Raw genomic sequence first — 27,007 nt, forward strand, 5'->3', positions numbered from 1 at the left:
TATTGATGAGTTGGAGAAAAAACGTGACACTCGTCCCTAACAATTTTAGTTCAACTCGGTATTGGTTGCATAGATTCTTTATTAACAGTTAGAAATACATTGGTTGGAGCCCAAGTTCAACTTCTGACCTTATTTTAGTTTTTTCTTTTCTTTTTAGTGTTATAAGATGAATACAATGGTTTTGGCCTATAATTCAATTAAGAAAATCAGATCTTTTTTAATTACTATGATCATTACTCATCACATGTCAATCCCTTGGTACCTCCGTTATTTAGACAGTTGACCGTACTGTCTAATTTGACCGCACTGTTCTATGCCTAGGCCTCCCTACCGGCACCTCTATTCTTAATATTTGCAGTCTTCTGATCGCTTACATTTCTCGCCGAACATCTTCCTCCTATGCCTCCGTTGTTACCGACGTTGCTTCCTGTGACTTCCGTTGTCGTCGTTTCAAACGTTTTCACGCGTCGTAAACGCATCTTTACGATGCCTTCTTTCATAACGTCTAATCATTTTGCTGATCGATTATTTTTCTCCGTAAACTAAGCGAATATCTCTAATTACTGCATTCAATATCATCGTCTTTCTTATAAATGAGTTTAATTCAAGTTTTCCTGAAGTCACTAAGTACTTCCCCTTTATATATATATAAAAAAAAAATTTAGATTTATCAGAATCTCTTCTCCAACTTTGTAACCACCATAATATGGTGGTTACAAAGGACTATTAAAAAAAGCCATATACCATATTACCAGTACCTTAACCTTTAATATTTTCAATAGTTTTGATGCCATCTCTAACTCCTCTCAACTAAAGAAGTCTTCCTGCGCTTTTAAGTATCAACAGCTCTCTAAATATTTCCTTATATTATTTTTTACACTTATCATAGATTTATACATTCTCAAAATGTTCCACGCACCCCTCCTTAACACTGTCTTTATCATTCTTATCTTTAGTCGAGGACTAGTTCAGATTGACTACGTCGTTTCGGTTTCTTAACATGCCAACACAATATCTTACTATTGTTCTGTATGGCTCTATATTTTTAATCTCCAGTAATCTTATCCATGCCATCTATTTTATATCTTTTTTATTCGTAATTTAAGGTCTTTCATATTTAAGTGCTATTTTCACAGGATCTATCGCCCATAGCTTCTTGGCAAAACGTTTTCGTCTTCTATCCAGCTTAAAGCCTTTTCGCCAACATTGCTTACGGCTTTTCTAATTATCCTCCCTAAGGTGTCTTTTGCTACATATAAGCATAAGTATTAAAAAAAGTATTTATCTTTACTTCTCACTGAGCTTGGTAGAGATTCAAAGACTCCTTTTGGTAATGTGCTCCAACGAATATAATTTAAATACCGTCACCAAATCCCCCTAAAAGATAAACTAGGACATAAGCTGTTATGACAATAGCTTTTAATCCACACTGAGTCTGGTTAGATTCGACGACCCATTCTGAAAAACGTCTTGACCATAGGAGATTTGGTTGCCCTTTTTTTACCCTTTACCTGGTCAGAATGGTCCCTGACTTAAAAAAATAGTAAAAGTAAATCTAACTCTGCTTGTGTCAAAGTTTGGCTGATATCCTACAACCCTTTCTGGCTCTTCTTCCAATTATATATATTTAAAGATTTCGAACTAGATCCTTCTCTTTAAAAGACATAACTGATCATAAGCTCTTACTTTCCACCAAGTTTGGTTGATATCTGAGAACACTTTCTGGCACAATCCTTTTAAAAAGAATTGAAAACCCCCTCACCCCACATAGATTGGACTAGGTACGAATCCCCTAAAGGCAGAATTAAAATATCCACTCTTACTGTTCACCAAAGTTCCTAGACATCCTAATGGCAAAATTTGAGGGATTGCTTCCTCTTTCTTCAGACCCACCAAACAGCATTAACTTTACATAAACTATCATTTCCCATTATGTTTGTTTAAGATACGGCCGCCCGGTTTGGTAAATGTCTTGATGAAAATAATTTAGCGACTCCCCCATTCCTAAGCTTCCAAGACTGCATACTACCTCCCAGAAGCTATCTAACTTCCGACCATCTTTAGCTGAGGTCCAATAACCTATTCTGCTGGATATTCAGATGAAAAAAAAATTGAAAGCCCCTCCCATTCTCCTACCTTATTGAAAATTATTCAATAAGTTGAGGCTAATTCTGATATCTAAAGCTAAGACATCCAGTACATTAGCTCTTACTTCTCTCTAAGTTTCCTTAAGATCTGGCAATTTTTTTATGTCATCATGAAAAAATTTGGTCCCCCTCCCCCATATTGTTTGGACCGGTAATGAACTCCCAAAAACGCAAATTCGACATTTACTTTTACTTCTTCTAAACTTGGTTGAGACTTGACCAAATTGTTCTGGCAGATCTTTTGATGATAAGAGTTTAAGGATCGTTTCCTCCAACAATCGTCAGAATGGATAGAAACCTCTTGAACTGCAGCTAGGACACTTATTTTTATTTCAAATCAAATTTGGCTTAGGTTTAATAACCTCTTCTGAAAGACGCTCTAGTGACAGACATTTAGGGATTTCTCCCAAGTAAAGTTTGTATGGAGTACGGATCCGCAGAATTCATTACTAGGATACTGGCTTTTACTTACTTCCCACAAAGTTTGGGTGACTTCCAGCCATGTTTTCGGGTAGATGTCTTACTGACATGCATTTAAGGCTTATCCTTCTCCGCAAAGAATGGATTGTGTCCTGAAACCCGAAAGGACTAGCTCGAAAAGTTACTCTTATTTCTCACTAAAGCTGTTTGAGATTTGAAGACCTCATTTTGTTGTTATATTCCCATGACAGGAATTTATTCCCTCCCCCCGCGTCATAGAGCCTGGATAAAGCATGGACCTTCAAAATGTACAAGTATAATATTTACTCTTACTGTCGACGACGCTTGGCTGAGATTCTTATAACCTCTTCTAGATATTCTGATGAGGATTTAGGGACCGTTCTCATTTCACTCTGAAATCGACAGATTACGCTCTGATCCCCAAAAAAGATACCCATTGCATTACTTGTTATTTTTGCCTTAGTTTTCTCAAGGCCCAATGGATTTTTCTGCTATAAAAGGTATTTGTTAGCAGTTTGAAAATTCTATTATTTAGCTTCCTTGCCTCATGTGCCACGTGGGTCATGTCATCCCTGGAAACATTTTATGTAACTTTTGGCTATTCTCAGCAAAATTGCTCTCTGGAATTTTCGATTCGATGCTGTGAGAGTTTGCATACGTGCCTGGTGGGAAAGGGGCCAAAGGAGAGACTGGTTGCCTCTAAACACGTTAAGCCCGTAAAAAGAACACGAGAACTTAGACCACCCCTTCCATGTAAAGAGGTTTGAGGAAAAATTATTAAAACACATGAGACGCTTCGCTCTTTGCCAGGGCAACGCCAATGAATTGACTCTCGATTCGCGGGTATATTCTCCACATAGAACAGGGGGCGTACCAGCTGTGCAAGTTGTAAATAATGGCATGATTTCAGTTTAAAAATGTTTATAATGTCCTCCTTTGGACTAAAATGTACCTTTGAAGCCTCTGTTTGTGTGACTTCGTACCCTTCTTCCTGGCGTACCACATATTTTTCTTCTCCTGGATGACATATTTTCTTCTGTTTTTTTTTTTAATAGTATTATTAAACCAATCATCGTAAAATTTGAGCCCCTTGGTGCCTGTTGCCCCGGGCGAAAAGTGTGGTTTGGTCCCAAAATTTGTTTACCCACTCAACGTGGGCATTAGGTATCAGCTGTTGTGATCAGATGAGCCTTTTGCTAGCTTTGGCAGATTATCGCTTCAGTATGATAAGATAACAAAAAAAAAAAAAAAAAAAATAAGAAATTTTTATTAAAAAAAAAAGCTGATTCGTACGTGTTTTGGTAAAAAATGACAGTAAAAAAATGAGTTAAATCGTGAATAGATAAAAGTCAATGGAACTCATAAAAGAGGGAGAACTTATAATAAATATGATTTATTATCATGGGGACTTAAAATCTCTCGGCATTTATAGAAAACACGCCTCTTTGGCTTACATATTCAAAAACGGTAAAAAAAAACCAGCTGGTTTTTTAGGAGTGTTTTTTTCTTTAATCCAATCTCCTTTGACTCTTAAAAAGGCCACTAGAACTTTCAATTTCCAGTTGAATGAGCCCTCTCCCTAGTTTTTACCACCTCTTGTTTATAAAGTGGCTGGGGGTAAAAAGTGAATACATCGGTCCTAAGTGTGCCTTGAGTAGGAGCACTTGATATAACTTTTTGATACAACCAAAAAACTTGTTCTTGGAGAACTGGTGTGAAATTTTGCTAAAATTTTTGTCCACGAGACGCGTATACCAAGATTACGGTTTTCTTTTTATATCATTGTGAGGAAAATAGTATAGAAAATAATTTTAATAGCTAATGAAATGTGTTTTATCTCTGAGAAATTGGTGTGTATCAAGTTTAATTTTTGTTAAAGGCATGATGTATTTGGAGAGTAAACGGTTCGTTCACAGGGATTTAGCTGCAAGAAATATCTTACTTTCTACAAAATTGCATGTTAAGATCAGTGATTTTGGCCTATCTCGAGCTTTGGGTCAAGGAGAATCATTTTATCAAGCTTCTCAAGGTGGAAGATGGCCAATAAAATGGTACGCTCCAGAGTCTTACTCGGGTGTATTCTCTAGTCAGAGTGATGTTTGGAGCTATGGAATTACAGTCTGGGAGATGTTCTCATATGGTGCGTCTCCTTATGGATCTTTGAATGGGAGTCAGGTAGGTTTTCATTCCTTAATAAATAATATTTATTTTATTAGTAAAATGGTGATTTATGACACTAATGCGAAAAAATCTTCGTTTTTTTTATTTGATATTGATAAGGGGCCTGCTGATTTCACTAAGTTTTGTAACACAGTTCAGAAAAGGTGGTTGCAATTGCTGAATTGACATGAATAGCGGCATATTTTCGTTTTTGAATAGTATACTGTAAAACTAGCAATTGTTGGTTCATTCTTACAATTTGTTAGAAATTTTAGAAATTCTTAGAAATTTTTTTCAGTCTCTCGGATGGATTAAAATCACTTTAGATTGAATACGTGTATATCGATTTGAGGTTCAACTGACCATCATTGTGGTTTGAGCCATCCCTATGAAGGAAACCCCAGTATCCTCCTCCTGTGTGTATTTATGGTTAAAATTGCGCGACGAATCTGTTTAATGTAATTTCCTGTATTGACATTGATGAATCCAAAAGTTTCAAGTTCCAAAAGAATTTTCCAGTGATCCCATTTTGCTTAGCGATCAATTAATCTGGTTCATTTCGAAAACTTTATGTCTGATGAAGAAAGATTATAACAGTAAAATTTTACATTTAAGGTCATCTTATGATATCGGACTTTTGCTAGTTTAAAATAAAAATAATCTACTTCAGCATATAGATATAAGTAGAATATTCTAAGATCCCTTACTTTCTCTACTATTTTTATTTTCATACTTTCCCTTTTCTGCTCAATTTTGCATGTAAAAGGAGTGGGAATACACTTAGCACCATATTTTCTGTAGTTTCTATGTAACTCGCCTGTTTTCCTACTGTTTTAATGCATTTTGGTGCTATTATATTTAATGGAGAACTAGTTAACAAGCTTTGACGCAAGTCAACTGGATATTATTACAAATTTGCCATCTAATTGCGGACTATATTGATGTAAGAAAATGTTTGTGCTGCGGTGAATCTAAAAAGGGCGCAGAAAGTAAGCTTGGCGAGATTCCTCGTCGATTGCTAGTTTCATAACGTGTCTCTTGGCAATTTTGACGTGACTGTCTTGGCAATCTTGATCATCCCTTAGTTCTATGGCCATCTACCTTAGTTCTACCCTAGGATGGATGAATGGATGGATGGATGATGGACAAAATCCAACAACAAGTGAAAATGACATCATTTCTTATACAATAATGAAAAAGGCTTATGCCAGCTTTGCCGCCACTCACTCAGACTACCTGTCTTGGCTTTGTCTCCAATTCGCCAATGGCTTAATGGCAACTTGATTTTAATTCAATTTTGTCTTGTTTTGGCAATTCTTTAATTCTGTCTTGGCCTTTTCTCCAATTAGCCATGGCTTGATGGCAACTTGATTTTAATTCAATTTTGTCTTGTCTTGGCAATTCTTTAATTCTGTCTTGGCTTTTTTGCAATTAGCCATGGATTGATGGCAACTTGATTTTAATTCAAAATTCAGCTTCTTCATGAAATAGGAATTGCACCTGCCAAAATTGACCACCTCCAGCTTTTAATGTACGAAAATAGGGGACGATAACTTAGGTCTACGTTGTATCCATAAGAGGTTTGCCACCTTCTTATGAGGCCTGCTGAAACAGCTGTAGGCTTTGTCTAACAAGTGACCTACTACTTTGCCTGACTCCTAAGAACTGCTCTAAAAAGGTAGCCAGGCCGTGTAGACAAATTAAAGGCACATAGTTATAGGGAAGAGTTTGCTCATACCTTGCAAGGTATTACGTCACCACTTTACAACAGACTTAGTCATAATTTTTTGGCGTTATTGTCAGACCGCATTTTTTAAAGGCAGGTAAATGACATGGCTGCTGAATCGAGGACTCAACTATTCCCTGCAAGACGGAACCAGTATGGCAAGGTTTCTACTACAGACTTACAGGCATGGTTGTGACTACCTGAAAATGGTAACAGAGTCAGGTATTTCTTTTATATGAAGTAGCAATTCCTCCTCAATTGACTTTTCTTCTACACGGTTTTAAGTTTACGGTTTCTAGGGGCTAAGGTTTGTTCTTTGTAGGCTGCCCCTAAGTGACAACCATATAAGGGAACCTAAATAGCGACGAAGACCACACTGCCTTTCCATCACAAACATTAAAAACAAGAAGAAGAATTGGGAATTCTTTTTTTAAGACAGTGGAATTTTGGGTAAAATGAAATTAGGTTTTTTTTAGATCGCCTTAATACATATAATAAAAGTTTACAGTTTACCTTAGAAATTGAAATTGCAAATAAAATCTCATTCCTAGATGTGTTAATTATTCGTAGCTTAGATAATCAGTAAATCAACACAAAACAATAGATATTTACCTTTTAAATCAAACCACTCCCCACAAGTTAAAAGAGCTGTCGTAATCTCTCTCGTCGATCGTGCCCTAAACGTTTGTTCTGATTCCCTCATCACAGCAGAAACAAACTTTATCAGGCACATACTTTTTGGAGATGAGTATCCTATTTTATTTATTTATAATACAAATAACCGTAGACTGAAAAGACAATCCCGTAGAATCAATGGTAGTTTACCATATGAGAATCCCGATAAGCCCTCAAATATAGTGTACCTCCCGTGCATCCCAAAAATCACAATGAATCTTAAAAAAAGTTTGCACACAAAATAATCTGTATGTAGTATTTACCAATAATTTAAAAATCATAAATTTCCTAAATTCTGGTAAAGATAAAACCCCAGTGACTCGCCAAAGAGGGGTCTATCAAATACAATGTGACTGTGACAAATACTATGTAGGTATAACTCACTAGAATTTTGAGGAAAACCTACACGAGCGTAAAGATGATATCACCAAAGCTCTAAATTCTAATATTGCTAATGTTTCTTTTGATTCTGCTATGAGCAGCTATGTATTTGAAAATCCGAGCCACAAAATACTTTTTGAAGAATCCGCCCTTATTAGTAATCACCAAGGCATAATACAGGTAGTTCGAGAAGCAATTGAAATCAGACTTAAGATTAATAATAATATTTCCTTAAATAGGGACTTGGGGGAATATTCACTAAATGTTCAACACGAATTTAATTAAAAATGATCTTATAAAATATTTTAAAAAACCAGAAGACATTAACACAGAACCAGTTACAAAAGACCTTTGAGGCTAGCTGCCAAAATGGCAAGATTAGCAATGAAAACGTGTTTTTAATTATTTTTCTTTCATTTCAATGAATTGCCTTGTTTCATCTCACTTTATTTATCATTCCTGGTTGAACTTCGCTGAAGCAAGGATGCTGGGACTGTTTTAAAAAATATTATCTATGGTTTAATGGTCGTATGTTATTGTAAGTCTCTTTTCTTTTATATATTTATATTTTGCCGAGGACGGCCCTTGGATATAGGGCCGAAATATTCATTCAAATTAGAATTCGACTGTCTTGTGAGAAGCATTCTCTATTGTTCTTCTTGTTTTTGATGTTTATAAGGGAACCTATTTGTCCCTGATCAACGGAGGCTGAATCCGGGTTTGGTATACTTAAGGAAGGGATGGCCTACCCCTACATAATTAATGTTACTGGGCCTTGTGGTCATCCTGATTGATTCAGGAGGGTGGCCGCCACAAAGGCCTGAATGCATGGCGTGCTTACCCATGAAGACCTCTCTAAGATGGCAATCACAAAGATTGAGGTTATCACTGTTGTTCTCGGGACTTGGGATAGTTAGGGAAGACCCATTCTGGGTATGTAAAATTCACTTAGATTTTGCCAAAAGTAACATCCTCTAGAAAATAAAAGATTCGATCCCAAAAGTAACTGCAAACCAAAAAGTAGATGCAAGAATAAAATTCTCATATAGGAATTCTCTTGGGGATAGTGTAATTCCAGGTGCCATGAAGTTCAGTTGAAACATCTTGACATTAATATATACTATGCGTAAACATAAAAAAACTTACATTAATCCTAAAAATATACGAACACAAAGTCCAAGTATTAGAAGGTGAAGTGTCTTGGGGAAAACATTCGAATTCTGTGTGTCGTGAAACTTGCTTCAGGTATCCTGAAGGTTGGAAGTCCTTCCATTGTTGAGTATTTGCCAGTACTAATTAACCAGCATGTTGCTCCTTTTCCTTGGCTTCACAGCCTTTGGGCCATCTTCTTATAGAAGTCTGCTGCACATTGGCCTGTCCCTGGCTTTAGGGCCTTATTTTTGTTGCGCGTGCTTTACCTGGTTTTCCGGACAGCATACTATTTCTTTGAAGTTGGGATCCACTTTATCCCTTTGGGGGTACTAGGCCTGCCTAGACCTTGCTTGAAGGTCGACCTGGCTGTCGTTCGATTATCCATCCACGGTTGGACAAGAGAACTCGATGGGAAGTGGTAACTAGACACTTGGTTGCAGGCTATGTTGTAGGTCAGAGATCTTGGCCATGATGCACATGAAAATAGTAAGCTATTTTAGTAGTTGGTTGATATTGAATAAGAGGTAGGTGCATGTGGGTTTTAGCCCACTTTATTTAGATTATTCTGATATGTTTTGTCCTATGGAACTCTGCATACCATATAGAGAACATGACATTAATGGGGAGGCAAAACTATCCCAAAGTTAGAGCATGTAGCTTATTTGGGTGTTGCAGAAACATTTTTAGTAGATGGAATCACTATCTAGACGTTTTGAGAGTTAGGGTTCGAGAATATGCCTGAAGTCTTATTGTTAAGAAGATTCAATCGCTTAAATTAAGAATAAATAGGAATGAAATGGCAATGCTATCAAATACGAAAATTGTCAAGTGGATAGCTCTACCTACCAATGTAGCATTATTAGTAAGGAAGGTGAATGCTGTGATGCTTTAAAAATTAGATTAGGCAAGGAGGAGGATGCTTTTTCACAGTTGAACAAAATTTGAAAGACTAGGAAGACTAGCATTAAAGCAAAAATTCGGATTCTAGATGCCAAACGACCGTAGTCAGATATGTTTCTGAAATGCGAGTGCTCTGAAGAAATCAAGAAGATTTATTTGCTATTTTGCAGACGAATTGTCTGAGGATAATTTTAGGTTCTCATGTGGGTAACTATATCCGACAATAGGATCTACGGAAAAGTAGTTCCACTCTGCTGTTTAGGTATATGACGGAAGAAGGATAAAGATAGTTAAGATTCGTTTATGGATGAAGAATGATGGGCTGCAAATGGTTTTGATTTTTCGTAAGCCAGCAGGGGTCAAACGAAGAGCACGCCGTCTTCCAACGGAGTGGAGAAACAAATATTCTAAAAAAAAAGATTAGGTCGGGAATTTCATGGCAGGGAGCAAAGATTGAAGCTATGAATATAGAGTGGGGCGACGGAGTAGCGTTTGCAAGTATTTGACCTTGGGTTGTTTTGTGCCACGATGATTTGCTAGTGGCAATAGAAGCAATATATAAGAACAGTAATAATTTCAAAAATGATAATGATAGCAGAGGTTCAATAAAAGTAGAATTAGTAAATATACTTCTGTTGCGCTATGAATAAAACTTGTAACTTAAGGAACCTAAACCTTTGGGAATGGAGCATATCGTTGAGGTCATATACCTTACATAGTTTATATTTTACAGCAATTGTAACTTTTGGCCCATTTATCGGTACATTTAATGAAACAATCTTCCATGCCCAATTAAGATGTGTCTTATTTTGCTAAGACAACAATGGAGAAGAGAGGCTCTTTGAATTAAAAATACGTTCTTATACCCAAATTTGGACGGTAAAATCATTCCTGAAACTTTCATTTACCTAGCTTAATAACTCTATTAGTTGGCAAAAAGTCACTATTCTTTACTTTTACCTTCGTTTGTAATTTCACATCATTACATGCCAACATATTTAGAGATAAGCTCAAATAGTCCTTTTTTGTATATAAGATAAAAGAAACTAAAGAGGCTAGAAAACCTGGACATAGTTCTTACGCTTAACACGACTGAAATGCTTAAAACAGTTGTGTCAGGCATTCGAATGACTACTAAATTAGTGAAATAGCTCCATGTTAGGAGGATCATTTCCCTTCCTTTTCCTATGTTTTTGTGCTCTAAATTAACCCTTAAACCTATTAAAATACTCAAGAAACATTCGAGAAGATATCTCTAGAAGAAACCTCTATCCCAAATTGGATGGACTCATAATTGGTTTATAAACCTATGTTACCAAGTAGAATTTATTCTAATTGTCAAATAAAATGCAGCTAAGGTTGATATTCTAGGAAATTCTCCCTTCAGTGCAAAAAAAGATTAGAGGCAATCTTCGCGCTATTTTATCCAATTTACTCCAAAGTTGGAAAAAAACCCAGAAGATCTTAATTATAGAAATCTTCTAGTTTCTACCTAATATATTGGGAAGTGTCTGTATCTTAAGAGAAATCCGTTTATTTTCATATGTAAAAACACCAAAGGGGTAAAACCAACTAACAAGTCGGGCTAGCTCAGATGATAGATTATTAGACTCCCAATCACAAAGGGTTCGAAGCTTTTTTTTCAGACGATAAACGTAAAATACTGAGAATATATGTCTTTTATACAAAATAGCAAAAATGATGACAATGTGAGCAGCACTAGGAAATTTACTTGGTGAAAGTGTTGATGAACTCTCCTTGAAAACTGTGGAAATTGTAACATTTTCAGGTATTTTTTTATATAAAAGAATAGCCATTGATCTGATAGTTGGATGCTTTTGGATGTTTTGGACACATATGCTAGTAAAATGATAACGCATTATTTCTTCCTTTTTTAATTAACATTGTAATAACCCGATTATTGATTAAAAATAAGTGTAATAAGTCATAAAAAGCAAAAACTTGACAGAAGCTTATGAATAGTAAATTGCTATATCCAATATTTGGGGAGGGGGTTGTGGGGACTTCGAAGCATTGATAGCATTAATGACCATTTCCAGGCGCGAATCTACAGTATTTGTCAATGGGGGGGGCAAGAGGGGTCCATTGTTGGATATTCAAGGAGCATGGGCTATATAATAATTTTTTATCCACATCATTGGAGGGGCAACTGCCACCCCCCCTCCCCTTGCCCCTCCTAAACGACGCCCCTGACCATTTCATTTGGAAAGATGTACCACACTGAATAGATAAAAGAACTAATGTTGAAATTTTACACTTTTGGACAAACATAAATGAATATTAGCGACTTAAGAATCTTATAAAAAATAATGATTTTGTTTTTGTTGTGTCTAGAATTAAACGACAAAAAACAACATTAAAAAAAAGAAAAGAATCAGCCGTAATAGTTTATCAGCTAAAATTGTTTGAACAGCTTTATTAAAAAATCAAGTTACAAAATACCTTGTGGCAGCGTGTTGGGTAAGGCCGTGACTCTGAATTATGGGTTCTCCGGTTCAATCCCTCGTGTCACAAGGAAAGTGAATGCCCGAAATGATGTTTCCTAATTTTTTCCTTTTGTTTGAATAATGTTCCTATATCTGTTAGTATATAGCTTGAGACGATATTTTGTACGTAAATAAACAATGCAAAAAATTATAACCGTCACAGTTTTAAATTCTTCATTAATTTTCTTTACAATTAGACAAAAATACAAGGTTCAGTTTCATTGGCTTGAAAGTTCTAAAATTCTTATTTGTGTTACGTAACAATTTTACTAACAATTATGTTTCCATGAGCGAACGAAATTATTTGCTAACATTGTTGAACAATTTCCCTAAAAAACTGAATAGTTTTGGAGGAACTTGAAGCGCAATATTCAAAAATCGACACTGCAGTGAAACAGAGTGACTAATTTCAATACTATAGACCTTGATAGAGAATCCATTGCTGCTATTTTCTTACAATTAGCAAATGCTTTTCTTGGTTACCTACAACTATCTTAATAAAAATGCTATGCGGCCGTGCTCAATATTTTTTCCAAGTTTATTTTCTTTTTTATTTCCTCCCCAATTAATCTGTTTCAGAGAATTGACCGTTTTTTCTTAACTAACACTTATGTTTCCACGAGCTATCAGAAAATTGTTAGACAACAAATTTAGTGAGGAGTTGAACATCATAAATAAGGCTATAAATCCTAAAGTAAGTGATAGCATACTCAGAAGGCTCTCTTGAACCTACAACTAGTCAGTTTGGGTACATAGGTTGAGAGAATCTTAATGCAAGTTTTATCAATGAGAAAAATACAACCTCAAAACAAATTATGACAATTTTGAAAGATTCATTGGTAGCAGGGGGTGCATCTATTTTAAAATATAAAAAGCAAAGAAACATAGTAACAAAATTAATAGAAAGTAAGGAACCGAAAACTACCACGAAAAAGACAGGCCGAAATTACTGAAGGGTGAAATATAACAGCTGCCCCCAGGAAATAAAATAGACTGTCATCACAGGTGCACAGATATTTCACCTCTAAGGTGGAAGGGGGTTTTCCAAACACATATACAGTGGTGGGGTCCGCCAGACCAATATAATGGGATCCCATCCTGTGTGTTGAGATATAGCAGGCATATTTTGACGGTGATAATGGCTTTAAGTATGGAAGAAAGAAGTAGATAGATGAGGTCACTAAAGTAGTGCAAAGTAAAACATATGCTAACCAGAATGTCATTAGACCACAAAAATTGTCACCAAAAGATAGATTCCTGTTTGATTAAATTACTGAAGTGATATGGATGGACTAAGAGAAAGCCTACATTGAGTGTTTTATTGAGTGTGGTAATGCCCGATTCTGCTAAAAATAAAAATAAAACTATTTTTTTCAACTGAAAGCAAGGGGCAACATTAAAAGATATAACGAACAGAAATTATTTCGTATATGAGGGGGTTAAAGGTTGAGGGGTAAAGCATTATTAGAGAAAAGTTCAGAAATTAAATAAAAACAAATTTTTCAAGAATAAAGATTCTTATTGACCATAGTGATCAATTCAACTATTGATCAAAATGGAGGGGAAGCCGAATTTCCTAGCAATATTAGAGAAACGGTCAGAAATTAAATAAAAAAAGTCTTAAGAAAAAAGATTTTTATTGACCATGGTGAACAGTTCAACTATTGAACAAAAATGGAGGGGGGGGCGAATTTCCCTGCATTATTAGAAAAACGGTCAGAAATGAAATAAAAGAAAATTTGTTTCAACTGAAAGTAAAGAGCAATATTAAAACTAAAAAGGAACAGAAATTATTCCGTATATGAGGAGGGTTATTCCCTCAATGCCTCGCTCTCTACACTAAAGTTTAACTACTGAACGACTCCTGAAACACAAGGGATGTTTAATTAGAATAAGAAGCTTTTTAAAAGTAGGCTACTAAAAAACTTTAGCGTGAAGAGCGAGCTACTAAGGAGGGGGTAACCCTACTCACATACAGAATAATTTTTGTTCGTTTTTAGTTTTAATATTAGTTCTTACTTTTTGTTGATATTTTTTTTATTACATCAAAGGTGGGCTTTTTATGGAGATTCCGACTATATAAAATTAATTAATTGTAAACTTGCTCATCAAAAGTTATCAACCTCAGAAAATTGTCGTTATTTTCATAAAAGGCGCAAAACACTCCCAGAAAAGGAGTGATCTTGATGAAGATTATGTCAACATATTCAGCATGCCAAAGAACCTTATTGTGACGATCTCAAGCCACTATCTAAAAGTCAAGAAACTTTTTTTTTAGAAGGATGGTCCATTGAGTTTTTTTTTTTTTTTTTACATGAAGAATGATCGTATTGAACCAGTGGTCCTAGGATATCGGAAAGGAGGCTAATTTAGACGAAAATAAAAATTTTAGTGCATTTTTAAAATAGCAAAAGAGATTGCGCTACAGAAATGGGGCGTTATTTGCCATTGTGTGGTGCAAAACCATAATTGTGGCCCAGAGAAGGCCAAAATGACATTGCAAAACAAAAATATGATATAGTAAATCGATTTGGAATTATCGAAGAGCAGTAAATTGAGCTGTAGACTATCACCATTTAGCTTTCCACTTTCAGAGGCTATAATCAAACAGTTCGTGATAACGAACTGTAAGTAAAGAGCGACCCGGCTCAATAGTAACCGAAACTCTAAAGAATGGAATGTTGATACCAATAGATACATCAAAAGAATCAGATTTCTGTGCTGATTTCAAATATATAGTTTCATCAAGTTTAGTTTTACCCATCAGAGGTTAAGAGCGTGAGAACATTTGTATTATTATTGAAAAAGGGGAAAAGGCCCCCTTGAATTGATAGGATTTTAATAAAAATCAAACCATCATACTCAGCATATCAGAAAACACTACTGTAGATGTTTCAAGTTCCTATATGCAAAAATATGAAATTTTTTATTTTTCTCCAGGAGAAAGATAATGGATGCGCGTGTTTTTGTTTATTTGTTGTTTTTTCCCCCAAGGGTGATCGATTGGACCCAGTGGTCCTAGAATATTGTGGGAGGGCTCATTCGAACGGAAATTAAAAGTTCTAGTGCCCTTTTTAAGTGACCAAAAAAATGGAGGGCAGCTAGGCTCCCTCCCACGCTAATGTTTTCCCAAAGTCACCTGATCAAAATTTTGAGATAGCTATTTTGTTCAACAAAGTCGAAAATATAATAACTATGTCTTTTAGGATGACTTATTCCCCCACAGTCCCCGGAGGAAGGGCTGAAAGCTATGAACTTTACCCAATGTTTACATATAGTATTGGTTATTGGGAAGTACTCAGACGTTTTCAGGGGGGATTTTTTCTGGTATTGGGGGGATGGGTCTGGGGTTACGTGGGAGGATCTTTTCAGGGGGAAGGGACATTGTTATGAAAGGGGGTGCCGGATTTCCCAGCATTATGTAAAAAAATGATCAGAAATTAAATAAAAAAAACAAGTTTTTCAACTAAAAGTAAGGAGTAACATCAAAACTTAAAACGAACGGAAATTATTACGTATATGATTGGGTTCGCCCCCTTGTTAATATCTCGCTCTTTAAGCCAAAGATTTTTTATTACTTTTATAAGAGCTATTTATTCTAATTAATTGCCTTTGTGATTAAGGGGTAGTTTTTAAAGAATTGGAACGAAATTTGAACTTTAGCGTAAAGAGCGAGGTGACTAGGAGGCGACCCCCTAATATACGCATTAAAAATATATGAATATAGAAGTTCGTTACGTAAGTTAATTCGTAAATTACATATATCTATTACTGATAAAAACGCTCATAAATAAAATTAGACAACTTTCGAGAAAGGCATTTAACCAAATAAAAGGTAGATGAATATGCAAATTTTGTTTTAATTATTCATGTACGGTGAGCCAAAATCAAAACCTGTATTAATTAAAAAACCTTCAAAAATTAAATAAAAAACAAGTTGTTTTAACTGAAAGTAAGGAGCGACATTAAAACTTAAAAAGGACTGAAATTATTCCGTATATGAAATGGGCTGTCCCCTCCTCAACGCCTTACTTTTTACGCTGAAGTTTGACTCTTTCTCACAAGTCTATTTTTTAAAACAATAAAAAACTAGCGTAAAAACAATAAAGAGCAAGGTGTTGAGGAGGAGACAGCCCCTTTCATATACGGAATAATTTCTGTTGGTTTTAAGTTTTAATGTCGCTCCTTACTTTCAGTTAAAAAAACTTCTTTTTTTAATGTCGGGCCAAGGCTCATTTGTTCCTGAAGATTCATGCAGTGCATAAAAATAAATGGCTAATAGTTATAATTATTTTTAAGCTTTATTTAACTTAGTTGATTCATTCGAGACTTCATAAAAACATGTAAAGTTGTGCATAATAGTGCATAAAGTTGTTCGCATCAGTTATTGTGGATAAGCTTCAGGGGATATTTTTCTGGGTCAGGGTACCTCTTAAAGTGTATTTTTATGCCTAAATTTACTGAATTTCAGTGAGCCCTTAGATTAATATTGGAGAGAAGAATTACCCCCTATTCTCCCTTTATTATGAGGTATGTTTTTGGACTAAGCTTGTAATATGGGTGCTGCAGGATGACTGGTTCCTTTTATCATAGGCAGCGCAATTGCGCTGCCTAGGGTTTTAAGTAATGAACGATGTTGGCACAATGTATTATTTTTTTTGTTTTGTTTTCTATTGTTTGTTTTTCATACCAAGGCACTTCGTATCGAAGGAGTTGTCGTAGAAACTTCGAAAAGGGCTCATTCGATTGGAAATTGGAGTGGCTAGTGCCCTTTTTTATAGTCGAAAGTGATTGGACGACAACTAGCCCCCCCCCACGACCATTATTCACCCAAGGACATCCAATCAAAATTTTAAGATAGCCATTTTGTTCAGCGTAGTTGATTTCCAGATAGAAAATATGTTTTTAAGGAGGACACTCCCCACAACCCACAGGACAAGGGTTTTAAGTTATGCCGTGGGTACATATAAGAACGGTGTTGGCACAATGTATTATTTATTATTTTTTTCCTTTAGAGCAGGGCACTTTGTATCGAAGAAGTTTTCGTAGAAACTTCGAAAAGGACTAATTCAATTGGAAATTAGAGTGGCTTGTGCCCTTTTTGATAGTCGAAAGTGATTGGAAGGCGACTAACACCCCTTCCACGCCCAACATTTCCTGAAAAACATCCAATCAAAATTTTGAGATAGCCATTTTGTTCAGCGTAGTTGATTTCCTGATAGAAATTATGTTTTTGAGGAGGACACTCCCCCACAGCTCTCAGGGCAAGTGTTGTAAGTTATGCCCTGGGGGCATATAAGGTTTTTATAGAAGGCGTTGTCGTGGAAACTTCAAAAAAGGCTCATTCGATTGGAAATTCAAAGGGTTAGTGTCTTTTTAATAGTCGAAAGTAATTGGAAGGCAACTAACCCCCCCCCCTTCCACGCCCACCATTTCCCCAAACACATCCAATAAAAATTTTGAGATAGCTATTCGTCCCACGCAGTTCAAAGTTCAGGAAATTATACCTTTGAGCAGGACACTCCCCCACAGGGCAAGTCTTCAGGTCTAGGGTTTTAAGTTATGCCCTGGAGGGTTATAAGTTTTAATTGAAATCTTCGTCTAAGAAACTGGAAAAAATGCTGTTTCGATTGGAAATTTAAATCTATACTGCCATTTTAATGGTCAAAAATGATTGGACGGTAACTAACCCCCTTTTCACGCCCACCTTTTGCCTAAACACATCTAATCAATAATTTTAGATAGCCATTTTGTTCAACGTAGTTTCTTGGGAATTAGGTATTTAAGGATGGCAACCCCCTCCCCCCACAGCCCTCAGGGCAAGGGTCGTAAGCTATCCCCTGGGGGTATATAAAGTTCTAATTGAAAGAGTTGTCGTAGAAACTTCAAAAGGGCTCATTCTTCATTTAGCCTTGAATGTGATAACACCTTTTTTTGGATTTTATCAACTTGGAACTCGGTAGGATCCTAAATTAATTCAGTGACCGGAGTTAATTGTGCAACCATTCTGTCATAACATTTCATACGGATTAAAAATGTTGTAATCTACTGACCTAGTTTCTGGACATTTATTTACAATTTAAAAAAATAGATTTGTGCTGATTTCAATTTTGTGTAACCGTAATTGACAAGCAGAAGAGGGGCCGTAAACCCGTGGCAAGTGCCATTGTACCTGCCGGGAGAGTCTCCCTTAAATTGCGGGGATAAGGTAACGGGGGCTGACGCTTCCCTTGTATTTTGGGGTGATATTTTTTATTTTTTTTTTTTTCTTCAAGCCAATGATTTATCCAAAAGTTTTCCCTAACTGTGTATGTTATTTGGGGAAAGGCAAGCTGTTGCAATGCACAAAGTGTTACAATTTTTTTCATCCCTCTTGTTCAGGGATCACCGTTTCCGATAGAAAGAATACTCCTAACTGGATCTGTTCTATTTGCAAAGCCGCTACCGAATTTTCTAGTGACCCAATAGAGAGTGAGCACCCAAATTCTTCAATAAATATGCTGACGCCACTGACTGCCGTAACCCCTGCGTCTCAAGACCCTCTCTTGGCTGTTAGCCAGGAAGCACCTGTGATTAACGATTCGACTGATAATCATTGCCCAAATGAACAGGTAAAGCGAAATAATTTTGCCTGCGATGATTCTTCTAATTCATTCTGTGATTTTTCAAAAACCTTCGTAATTGCAGATGGGATTTCTCATGTAATTGTGAACTCTGCCCTGTTTTTTATTTGCGATGCATTTGCGAATGGTATTCCAGAAACGGAGCTTATTGAAACTGTGGCGAACTTTTACAGCCTTGAGGCTTTGGTGAATGCGAAAAATCTGCTTTGGAAATTTTCTGGAATTCCGATAAAGAGAGTAATGAGACGTGGCAACGCTGCGGAACTTGCTACAGCAAAAGATATTATGAAGATGGTCACGGATCTTGACCAGAAAGGTTTCAAATGGCCTGTATTAGTGCCTCGCTCATTCAGAGATTGCCCTTTATTAAAATCTGATTCCAATGTACGTTTGGATCGACTTGTTAGTGATTATGGCAGAAAGCTGGAGAAATCCATTACTTCTCTTGAAAGAATTGAACAAGACTTACAGTCCTCGCTGTCGAAGTGTTCAGCCAACTTGGGCTCCCCCGCCCACGCCCCGTTAAAGTAAACTGTGTGGCCTCCACACCCCAACAGCGCTGAGTAAGGAGAGACGATTAATATAGCTAATACCCCACCCTCGTTACGTGACCCAGTTTACAGGAAAAATGAATTGGACAAATTCGGCTCGGGCTGTATCAAGCAAATAAAAAAGACCAATGATTTGATTTTTATCACTGTGGCGGCTGAATCTGGGAAAAAGTTTTCTTGTGATCTAAAGGATTCCTTCCCTGATTGTCTTATCAATACTAGAAAGCCTAAGTTTTTCGGAATAATCCGTGGTGTGGATATCGAGTTCGACATTGAAGCTCTAGCAGCCACTTTGCCTGGGATTCTGGAGTTCAGGCGTCTTGGAATGTCGAGAACAGTAAAGGTGTCGTTTGAGTCCGAAGCATTTTTAAAATATTATATCGTCCATGGGATTAAGTTCGGTTACGAGCTCTACAAGGTTGAGAAAGACAAGGTGCTTCCAAAACGATGTTTCGCATGTCAAAGTCCCTCTCACACCGAAAAAAACTGTGATTCTTCTACTCTGAAGTGTGCTCGTTGCAGTGGAAATCATAGATCAACGAAGAATACTCCATGTACTAACCCCATTTGTTGTGCAAATTGAAACTCAACTAACCACCCGTCTTACAGTTTCAGTTGCCCTGCTATGAAAAAGCTTTTTAAATGAAAATTGGTTCTACGATTACGTCCTTTAATTCGAATGGAGTCATTGGCAAATTTGTAGTGCTGAATGAATTTGTTTCTGGAAATAGTTCAATACTATGTTTGCAAGAGCATCATTTGCTGGACAATTCTTTGAATATGTTAAGTTCCCTTTCAAGTCTAAATGATATATTTACCGTTCCTGCGAGGCCTACCGGAGGCCGCCCTGCGGGTGGCATTGCTACATTTGTTCCTAAAGAATTTAGTGCTATTTTATCTTGTGCTGATGAGTCTTTTCTTGCCTGCAAACTTTTTGATTGTGTTTTGGTCAATTGCTATTTGCCTACTGACTATGATGTTGATTCGTCTTTTGAAGCCTTTACGTCAGCTTGCCATAGACTTAGTAGCTTTATTGCCCTATTAGATTCGAGTTTACGTATTTTTATTTTTGGTGATTTTAACTGTGATCTCGAGAGTGTAAATGAACGTAGCACAATTTTATTTTCGTCTTTACCAAATTTTAATATCTGCCGTAAGACACTTGATTTTACTTATTCTCATTGGAGTGGGAGTACGAGTAATATTGACCATGTTCTTTTTAATTTTTCCCCTTCTATTATAGTAAAAGTTATCCCGGATTTCCCGATAAGTGATCATTTACCTATTCAGTTTTTGACAACGTTTTCTGTAATTCATGATTCTGTTTCTGCTTCTAATTTTATTCCAATTCGCCCTAATTATTTTGAGAGAATTATCTGGGATGAAAAACTGATTCCGGCTTACCAAGATAAAGTTGATTCTTTAGCTCGAAAAGTAGTTGTACCTGATATTCTGAAGTGTCATAAAGATAACATAGAGCTTGAGCTTAATTGCATATATCTTCAGTTATTACATTGCTTAAAATATGGGGCTAAAGAAACTTTTGGTGTTAAAAAGTGTAAACCCAATGTTGAAAAACCTTTTTGGTCGTCAAATCCGTTTCTTGTACATGCTAATCATGAATCTAAATTAGCTTTTAGACATTGGAAAAATAGTGGAAAACCGCGTGATCTTCATCCGGCTTTTCTATGCATGAAAAAAAAGAAGGCAATTTTCCAGTCGGAGCTCCGTCGTCATAATAATATTTTGCTTATGGATGCTTCGTCTGAAGTTGATATGAATAAAAAGAAACTTTGGAAAGCTCTAAGTTCAACAAAGAGAGTTAATGAACCTTCTAAAAAGAATGGCCCTTCTCTTGTTGAGTGGGAAACTCATTTTGCAAACCTTTCGAATTCTTGTGATGATCCTGAACAACTTTCGCATGTTGATATAATTTTAAACAGTTCTTTTAATTCGCATGATTTTTCTATTTCGTTTGATTCTTTGTTGGGTGCATGCCGTAAATTAAAGCCACAATCTTCTAAAGACCATGATGGGATTTTTTCAAATCATGTGAAATTTGCTCCAACTTCTTTTCTTCTTCTTCTTTTGACTTTTTTTAATCTTATTCTCAAGTTTGGTAATGTTCCTCCATCTTTTAGGATTGGGGTGGTAACTCCTATTCTAAAATCTGGTAAAAGAGATCTCCGTTCTTGTGATTCGTATAGGCCGATAACGAAGGGTTCTATGATTGGTAAACTTTTTGAATTATGTATAAAGGATCTTTTTGTTTATTTGGATGTTGGTCTTAATCAAGTAGGGTTCAAAAAAGGAATGGGTTGCGACCATGCGCATGCAACGTTTGATACTATAATTAAGGAGTCAAGATCTACTGGCTCCCCACTTTATACACTATTAATTGATATAAAAGGAGCTTTTGACAATATTTCGCATGATTCCGCTCTTTCAGCTCTTATTTCTGGTGGGATTCACCTGTCTGTGGTTAGAGTTCTTAGATCTTGGTATTCAGGGCTTAGAATAAAAATTTTTGCACATACTTCTGATTCTCTTTCTAATCCAATTTCCGTGGGTCGGGGCGTGAGACAGGGTAGGGTTTTATCTCCTTATATATTTAACGCATGTCTGGCGGAGTGTCTTCGTTCTTTATCTACAACCCTTATTTCTTGGGGACGGGATGTGTCTTTTCTTGCTTATGCTGATGATATTATCCTATTGAGCCGTTCTAAAGCTAGTCTAATTAAGAATTTTAATTCACTTTCTAGTCTGCTTAATGTTCGTGGCCTTTCTATTAGTATTAAAAAATGTCAATATTTTCCCGTTAATGTTAATGACCGAGCTGAATTAATTTGCGATAGAAATATATCATTTCCGGTTTCTGATGCTGTTGTTTATCTTGGGTTACCTTATTCTGCTTCAGCTCGTGATTCTAAGTCGATGCTAATTTTACATATTCAAGAAAAAATTAGAAAGGCGTTTGGTTCCATAATACGGCTACGTGGTGTTTATCGTCGTGAAATTCTAGGTTCTCTTTTTAATGCAGTAGCCCTCCCGCATGTTCTTTATCCTTCCTTTCTTCTTCGAGATTTTAAAATTTGTGATTTTTCAGCAATTCGCGTTTGTTATTTTAAATATTGTAAGTTTTTACTTGGTTTTCCAATTTCCTTTAGTAATACTGAATTAGTTTCAAATTTTAAAATTAAAGAGCCGTTGGAAATAGCCAAGGTAAAAATAAATAATTTTTACCGTAAATCTGAAAATATACTTTATGTTCATAATCTTTTTCCTTTTTTTTCTATAGTTTAAAATGTGCATGATTTCATTATTACTATTTGTTGCATTTGATTAAGTTTTCTTTTGGGCAATTTGTAAATTGTTGCTATGTTTGATGGTGTGTTATTTGGATTTTTGAAGATTTATTTAATTATCTTTTATACTCCTCGTTTTTGAGGGAAATAAATAAATAAATAAATAAATAATTGGAAATTGAAAGGGCTAGTGCCTTTTTTAATAGTTGAAAGTGATTGGATAGCGACTAACGCCCCTCTCACGCCCAAAAAATACAAATGAATGTGCATTGTCAGTTTAATATACATATTCTGATATTTAGTAATCAAAATGTTAATATTATTTTATTTATTAAAGTTATAAAAGTAAAAAAATTTATATTTTTTTCAGTAAAGTGCGAATTATCTTCTGGCCTTGGGAAGGCATAGGGGTTTTGAGCCCAACTTATGTTAATTTCTGCTCGTTTTGAGTTTGACTTGGTTGTTTATTGTAATTTCTGTTCGTGTTGAGTTTCATTTATTTATCGATGGTGATTTGTGGTAGTTTCACGCTTGGTAGATTATTTGAGTTATTTTTGTTCATTTTTTGTTTAATGGAGTTCTTTACTTTTCTTTGAAAAACTTTTCTTGTGGAAAAAGTTTTTTTAATTAATTGCAGAAAAGATCTAATTCTTAGCTTACGCCTGCATAAAGGGGAGAGGTAGGGGGTCTTCCCTTTAAAAATAGGTTTGTTGACCTATTTTTTTCGAGAATCGTGGATATGAAGACCCTGAAATCCATTTTTAACATTTCAGCACCCCTCCCCCCTTCCTCTTGAGAAATATGTGACGGGATATATCTTTTCAGGGATAATTGTGATCTTCAAAGAATAAAGATGAAAATGAGGAGGGGGGCAACGACCATTATATTCAAAATAATTTCCGTTCGTTTTAAGCTTTAATGTCGCTCTTTTATATGGAAATGATTGTATATTTTATTTTGTTTTAGTTTTGCGTAAAGTAACTAGTCTTGACTTATTTTTTTGTGTTAAAAAGGTTTTACTTAACCCAGGGATTTTAACGCGGTTTTTAATCATAAGTCATCAGGATTTAAAAAAATTCTGCTCAAGATAGGATTCAACTTAAGATGGATTTTAAAGTATAAGTAAATAGCTCATTTGTTTACCCATCCGCATAAATTTTCTAGACGAATGACAGGGATGGGCCAACAGATGTAGAATGTCATTGTGGAGGTAAACCCTTCTACGTAGAAAAGGATGCTATAATAGCTTGAAATTAGATCAGTATTACTGGAAGTATCCAATAAATGTCTAGAAAATGACAAATGTGTTTAGAGACAGGAAGGAAACATTTTCTCTCATACACGATTTAGTTGGTTTTGGTGAAAGGGTAAAAGCTTACATGCGATGTTTTTATTCTTTTTAGGCATCAACTTTTGTTAATCTTTTGAAGTCTTTTTAAAATGCTCACGCAAGTTCCTTCTTTGTTTTTTACTCAATATTTGCCAAAGGTCATAAAATTATATTTAAAATTTTACATTAACAAAAAACTTAGGATTTAAACTGTTTCCAAGATACGAGTGCTGTTCAAGAAGTACCTGGGGGTCTGCGAAAATAAGAGGGAAAGAAATACTTTCATCAAATACATTTGAACTTTATCTCCTGAAACTACAATTCATGATAGTCCTAGTACAAATTGAAACGCTCGTCATTGCGGTCACTCATTTGCACTTTCTGTACAGTTTTGCTGCCTGATGCTTCAGCAAAGATGTTTTGGTGCTGACATGGGAGAAGTGGCAACACCCAGTTTTTTGTGTGTGTTGGTGCTATGTCACTAACTACGTACCCACTCTCTGGTAGCAAGAAACTTGGGTTTTTCTAACTCAAATAAAAGAAAAAATAAATGTCAGTTCATGGAATGAGGTCCAAATTTACACACCGAGAGACAAAGTAGAAGTGTGAATCTACTGGGGGGGGGGGTTGGTTCAAGGGAACGGCAATACCGTAATTATTTATGATAGTGACGGATTTTTTTTTTTAGAATGTAATTTCAGTTGCTGTTCGTTTTAGGTTTTACGAGTTCCATTTTAAGAATAAGAAGCGTTTTTGTAATAGAGTAAGATAAACCTTAATTATAAACGCAAATTGTATGAAAAATTAAAATATGAAAATTTTTATGCTTTTCAACATATTTAATATTAACTTTTATACATTATTCAAATCATTTTCCTTTCAACATGTCATCATTTGTCGTCAACATACCATTATTAAATGGCGAGAGGTACCGTGAAACATTATTAAGGCTTAGGCGCGCTATTCAAAATCGTCGGTGTCGGACTGCTCTTCGCGGTATCGTTTTGCTTCCTAACGTTGCTGGAAGAACAAAGACGCCATTGGACATCTTCATTGGAAATTACTAGATCATCCACTGTGAAGTCCTGACTTTGCACTACCAGACTTTCATCTGTTCTCAAAAACCTGAAGAGTTTCTCGGTAGAAAGCTCTTGGAAAATGATGACATGTTGAAAGAAACTTCTACTTACTGGTTTAACGGTCAGGAGGCAGTGTTCTTTGAAGATTGAATCCAAAAGCTGGTGTCAGAGCATTAAAAATGTTTACGTGTTAATAGTGACTATGCTCAAAAGTAAAAACATGTTCATAATTTTGTTTGTGATACAAAATCCGCTCATGATTGTAAGTTTCTCATGCTCCGTTACAATTTACTTTACAATTTATCTTTTTCCTTCATTCATTGTAATTTCTGTTCATTGATAGTTTAACATCTTGTTTTAGCTATTTCTTGCTTGTTTTGTATTCAGCTTCAATCAGAAAGATGTCATGTCAAGTATTTATTTGAGATAGGGAAAGGGATACTAGTGTTTGAGGGGGGGGGGGGACGCACTGAGCTGGGTTAAAAAAGAAGGACTAATTCCAATCCTCTTGCCTCTAGAGCAAGACAAAGTGGTTGAAGCCTCAAACCTTCAAGATTCCATAAATAAGGTACTGTTATGATTAGTGTCTCAATGGGAACTGGGGCTATCTTGATTTCTAGTTTTAAGGGTACAACTTATAACGCATATAAAAAAAGATATACTCCACGCTTGGTATCTTTTTATTCCAAAATCTAGGCTACTTTCTGAATAGCCTTCGTAACAAGTTTAATATGTTGATACCGTTCGGAGTTGTTGATACGCTATTAATGTAATTTTTGGAAACATCACGTTTATGATTTGCGGGACTTGATAAAATACTAATAAATAAATAAATGAATAACAGAGCTTCAGTTTTAGTAGAAAAAGCAACGTTTAGTCTTAAGAGTCTACAGCTGGAACTGTGTTGTTTTATAAGACATCATGAAAAAAAAATGTAAAACTTGCTTTTAGAGTTTTTTATGTATGTGTTTGTTCTAGGTGATCGAAGAAATACAAAAAGGGAATCGACTGACATGTCCAGCATCATGCAGTAAAATAAATTATGAAATGCTTCTACTATGTTGGGCTGTAGAACCGAAAAATAGACCCAGGTTCAGTGAACTATTTCAATTTTTTTCCCGAGAAAGTGAATATTCCAACATAAATGACTTGATAAATAGTAACTTAATCTCTGGTAGTTGATTTGTATATTCTATTAAAGTCTTGTGTTTTCACAAGAATTGTTGATTATTCTTTTATATTTATTTTTTTACGTGTCACAGGAACTTCAGTGACATGAATCCGCCTCTCAAGTAAGTCTTCCGTGTACCTACTTATTGGTGCCTAATAAATGTGTTAAATTTTTATTCTGTTGGTGCTGTTATGGTTCTTATTAAAAAGTTTACCTCAGATTAAATTGATTTTGGGTTAATAGTATCTTAGTATTTAGCTATTCTAGTATTTAAGTAGTTTTTTTTTTATGTAGTATTTTAGTTGTATTTATTTTTCCGCACATCCCAACAGCTTGGGTGATATGAATCTGCCTCTCAAGTAAGTCTTCCGTATACCTGCTTGTTGGTCCCTAAAAAATGTGTTCATTTTTATTCTATTGCTGCTGTTATCGTTCTTATTAAAATATTAATTTAAAAAACTGTTTCCACAAAATAGGCTTTTCAAAGAAAAGTAAGAACTCCATTAAACAAAAAATGAGCAAAAATAAAATTAAATAATCTACCAAGCGTGGAACTATCATAAATCTGCATCGATAAATAAATGAAACCCAAAACGAACAGAAATTACAATAAATAACCGAGTCAAACTCAAAACGAGCAGAAATTAACATAAGTTGGGCACGAAACCCCTATGCCTTGCCATGGCCAGAACAAAATTTGCACTTAACTGAAAAAAAAATTAATGTTTTTACTTTTATAGCTTAAATAAATCAAATAATATTAACATTTTGATTACTAAATATCAGTATATCTATATTAAACTGACAATGCACATTCATTTGTATTTTTTCAGTTCATTGTAAATTCTATTCTGGCCCT

The 27,007-nt window shown here is 35.5% G+C and overlaps 1 protein-coding gene across 2 annotated transcripts in view; it reads left to right on the top strand.

Annotated features, from left to right (window-relative positions):
* The window catches only part of Shark (SH2 ankyrin repeat kinase), a 130,498-nt gene extending 104,063 nt beyond the window's left edge, over positions 1 to 26,435 (top strand). Inside the window, exons 14-15 of one of the 2 annotated variants that reach the window (XM_089098685.1) lie at positions 4,468 to 4,763; positions 25,956 to 26,434. In XM_089098685.1, the coding sequence (XP_088954811.1) occupies positions 4,468 to 4,763; positions 25,956 to 26,159 (500 nt within the window). In that variant the 3' untranslated portion in view covers positions 26,160 to 26,434. Of the gene's footprint in view, positions 1 to 4,467; positions 4,764 to 25,955 lie in introns of both variants that reach the window. The other variant, XM_089098686.1, reaches the window with a different exon arrangement.
* Positions 26,436 to 27,007: the final 572 nt, after the last annotated feature.

The sequence above is a fragment of the Artemia sp. Qi Xiang Cuo genome, chromosome 13, assembly GCF_049724085.1.
Source record: "Artemia sp. Qi Xiang Cuo chromosome 13, ASM4972408v1, whole genome shotgun sequence".
NCBI lineage: Eukaryota > Metazoa > Arthropoda > Branchiopoda > Anostraca > Artemiidae > Artemia > Artemia sp. Qi Xiang Cuo.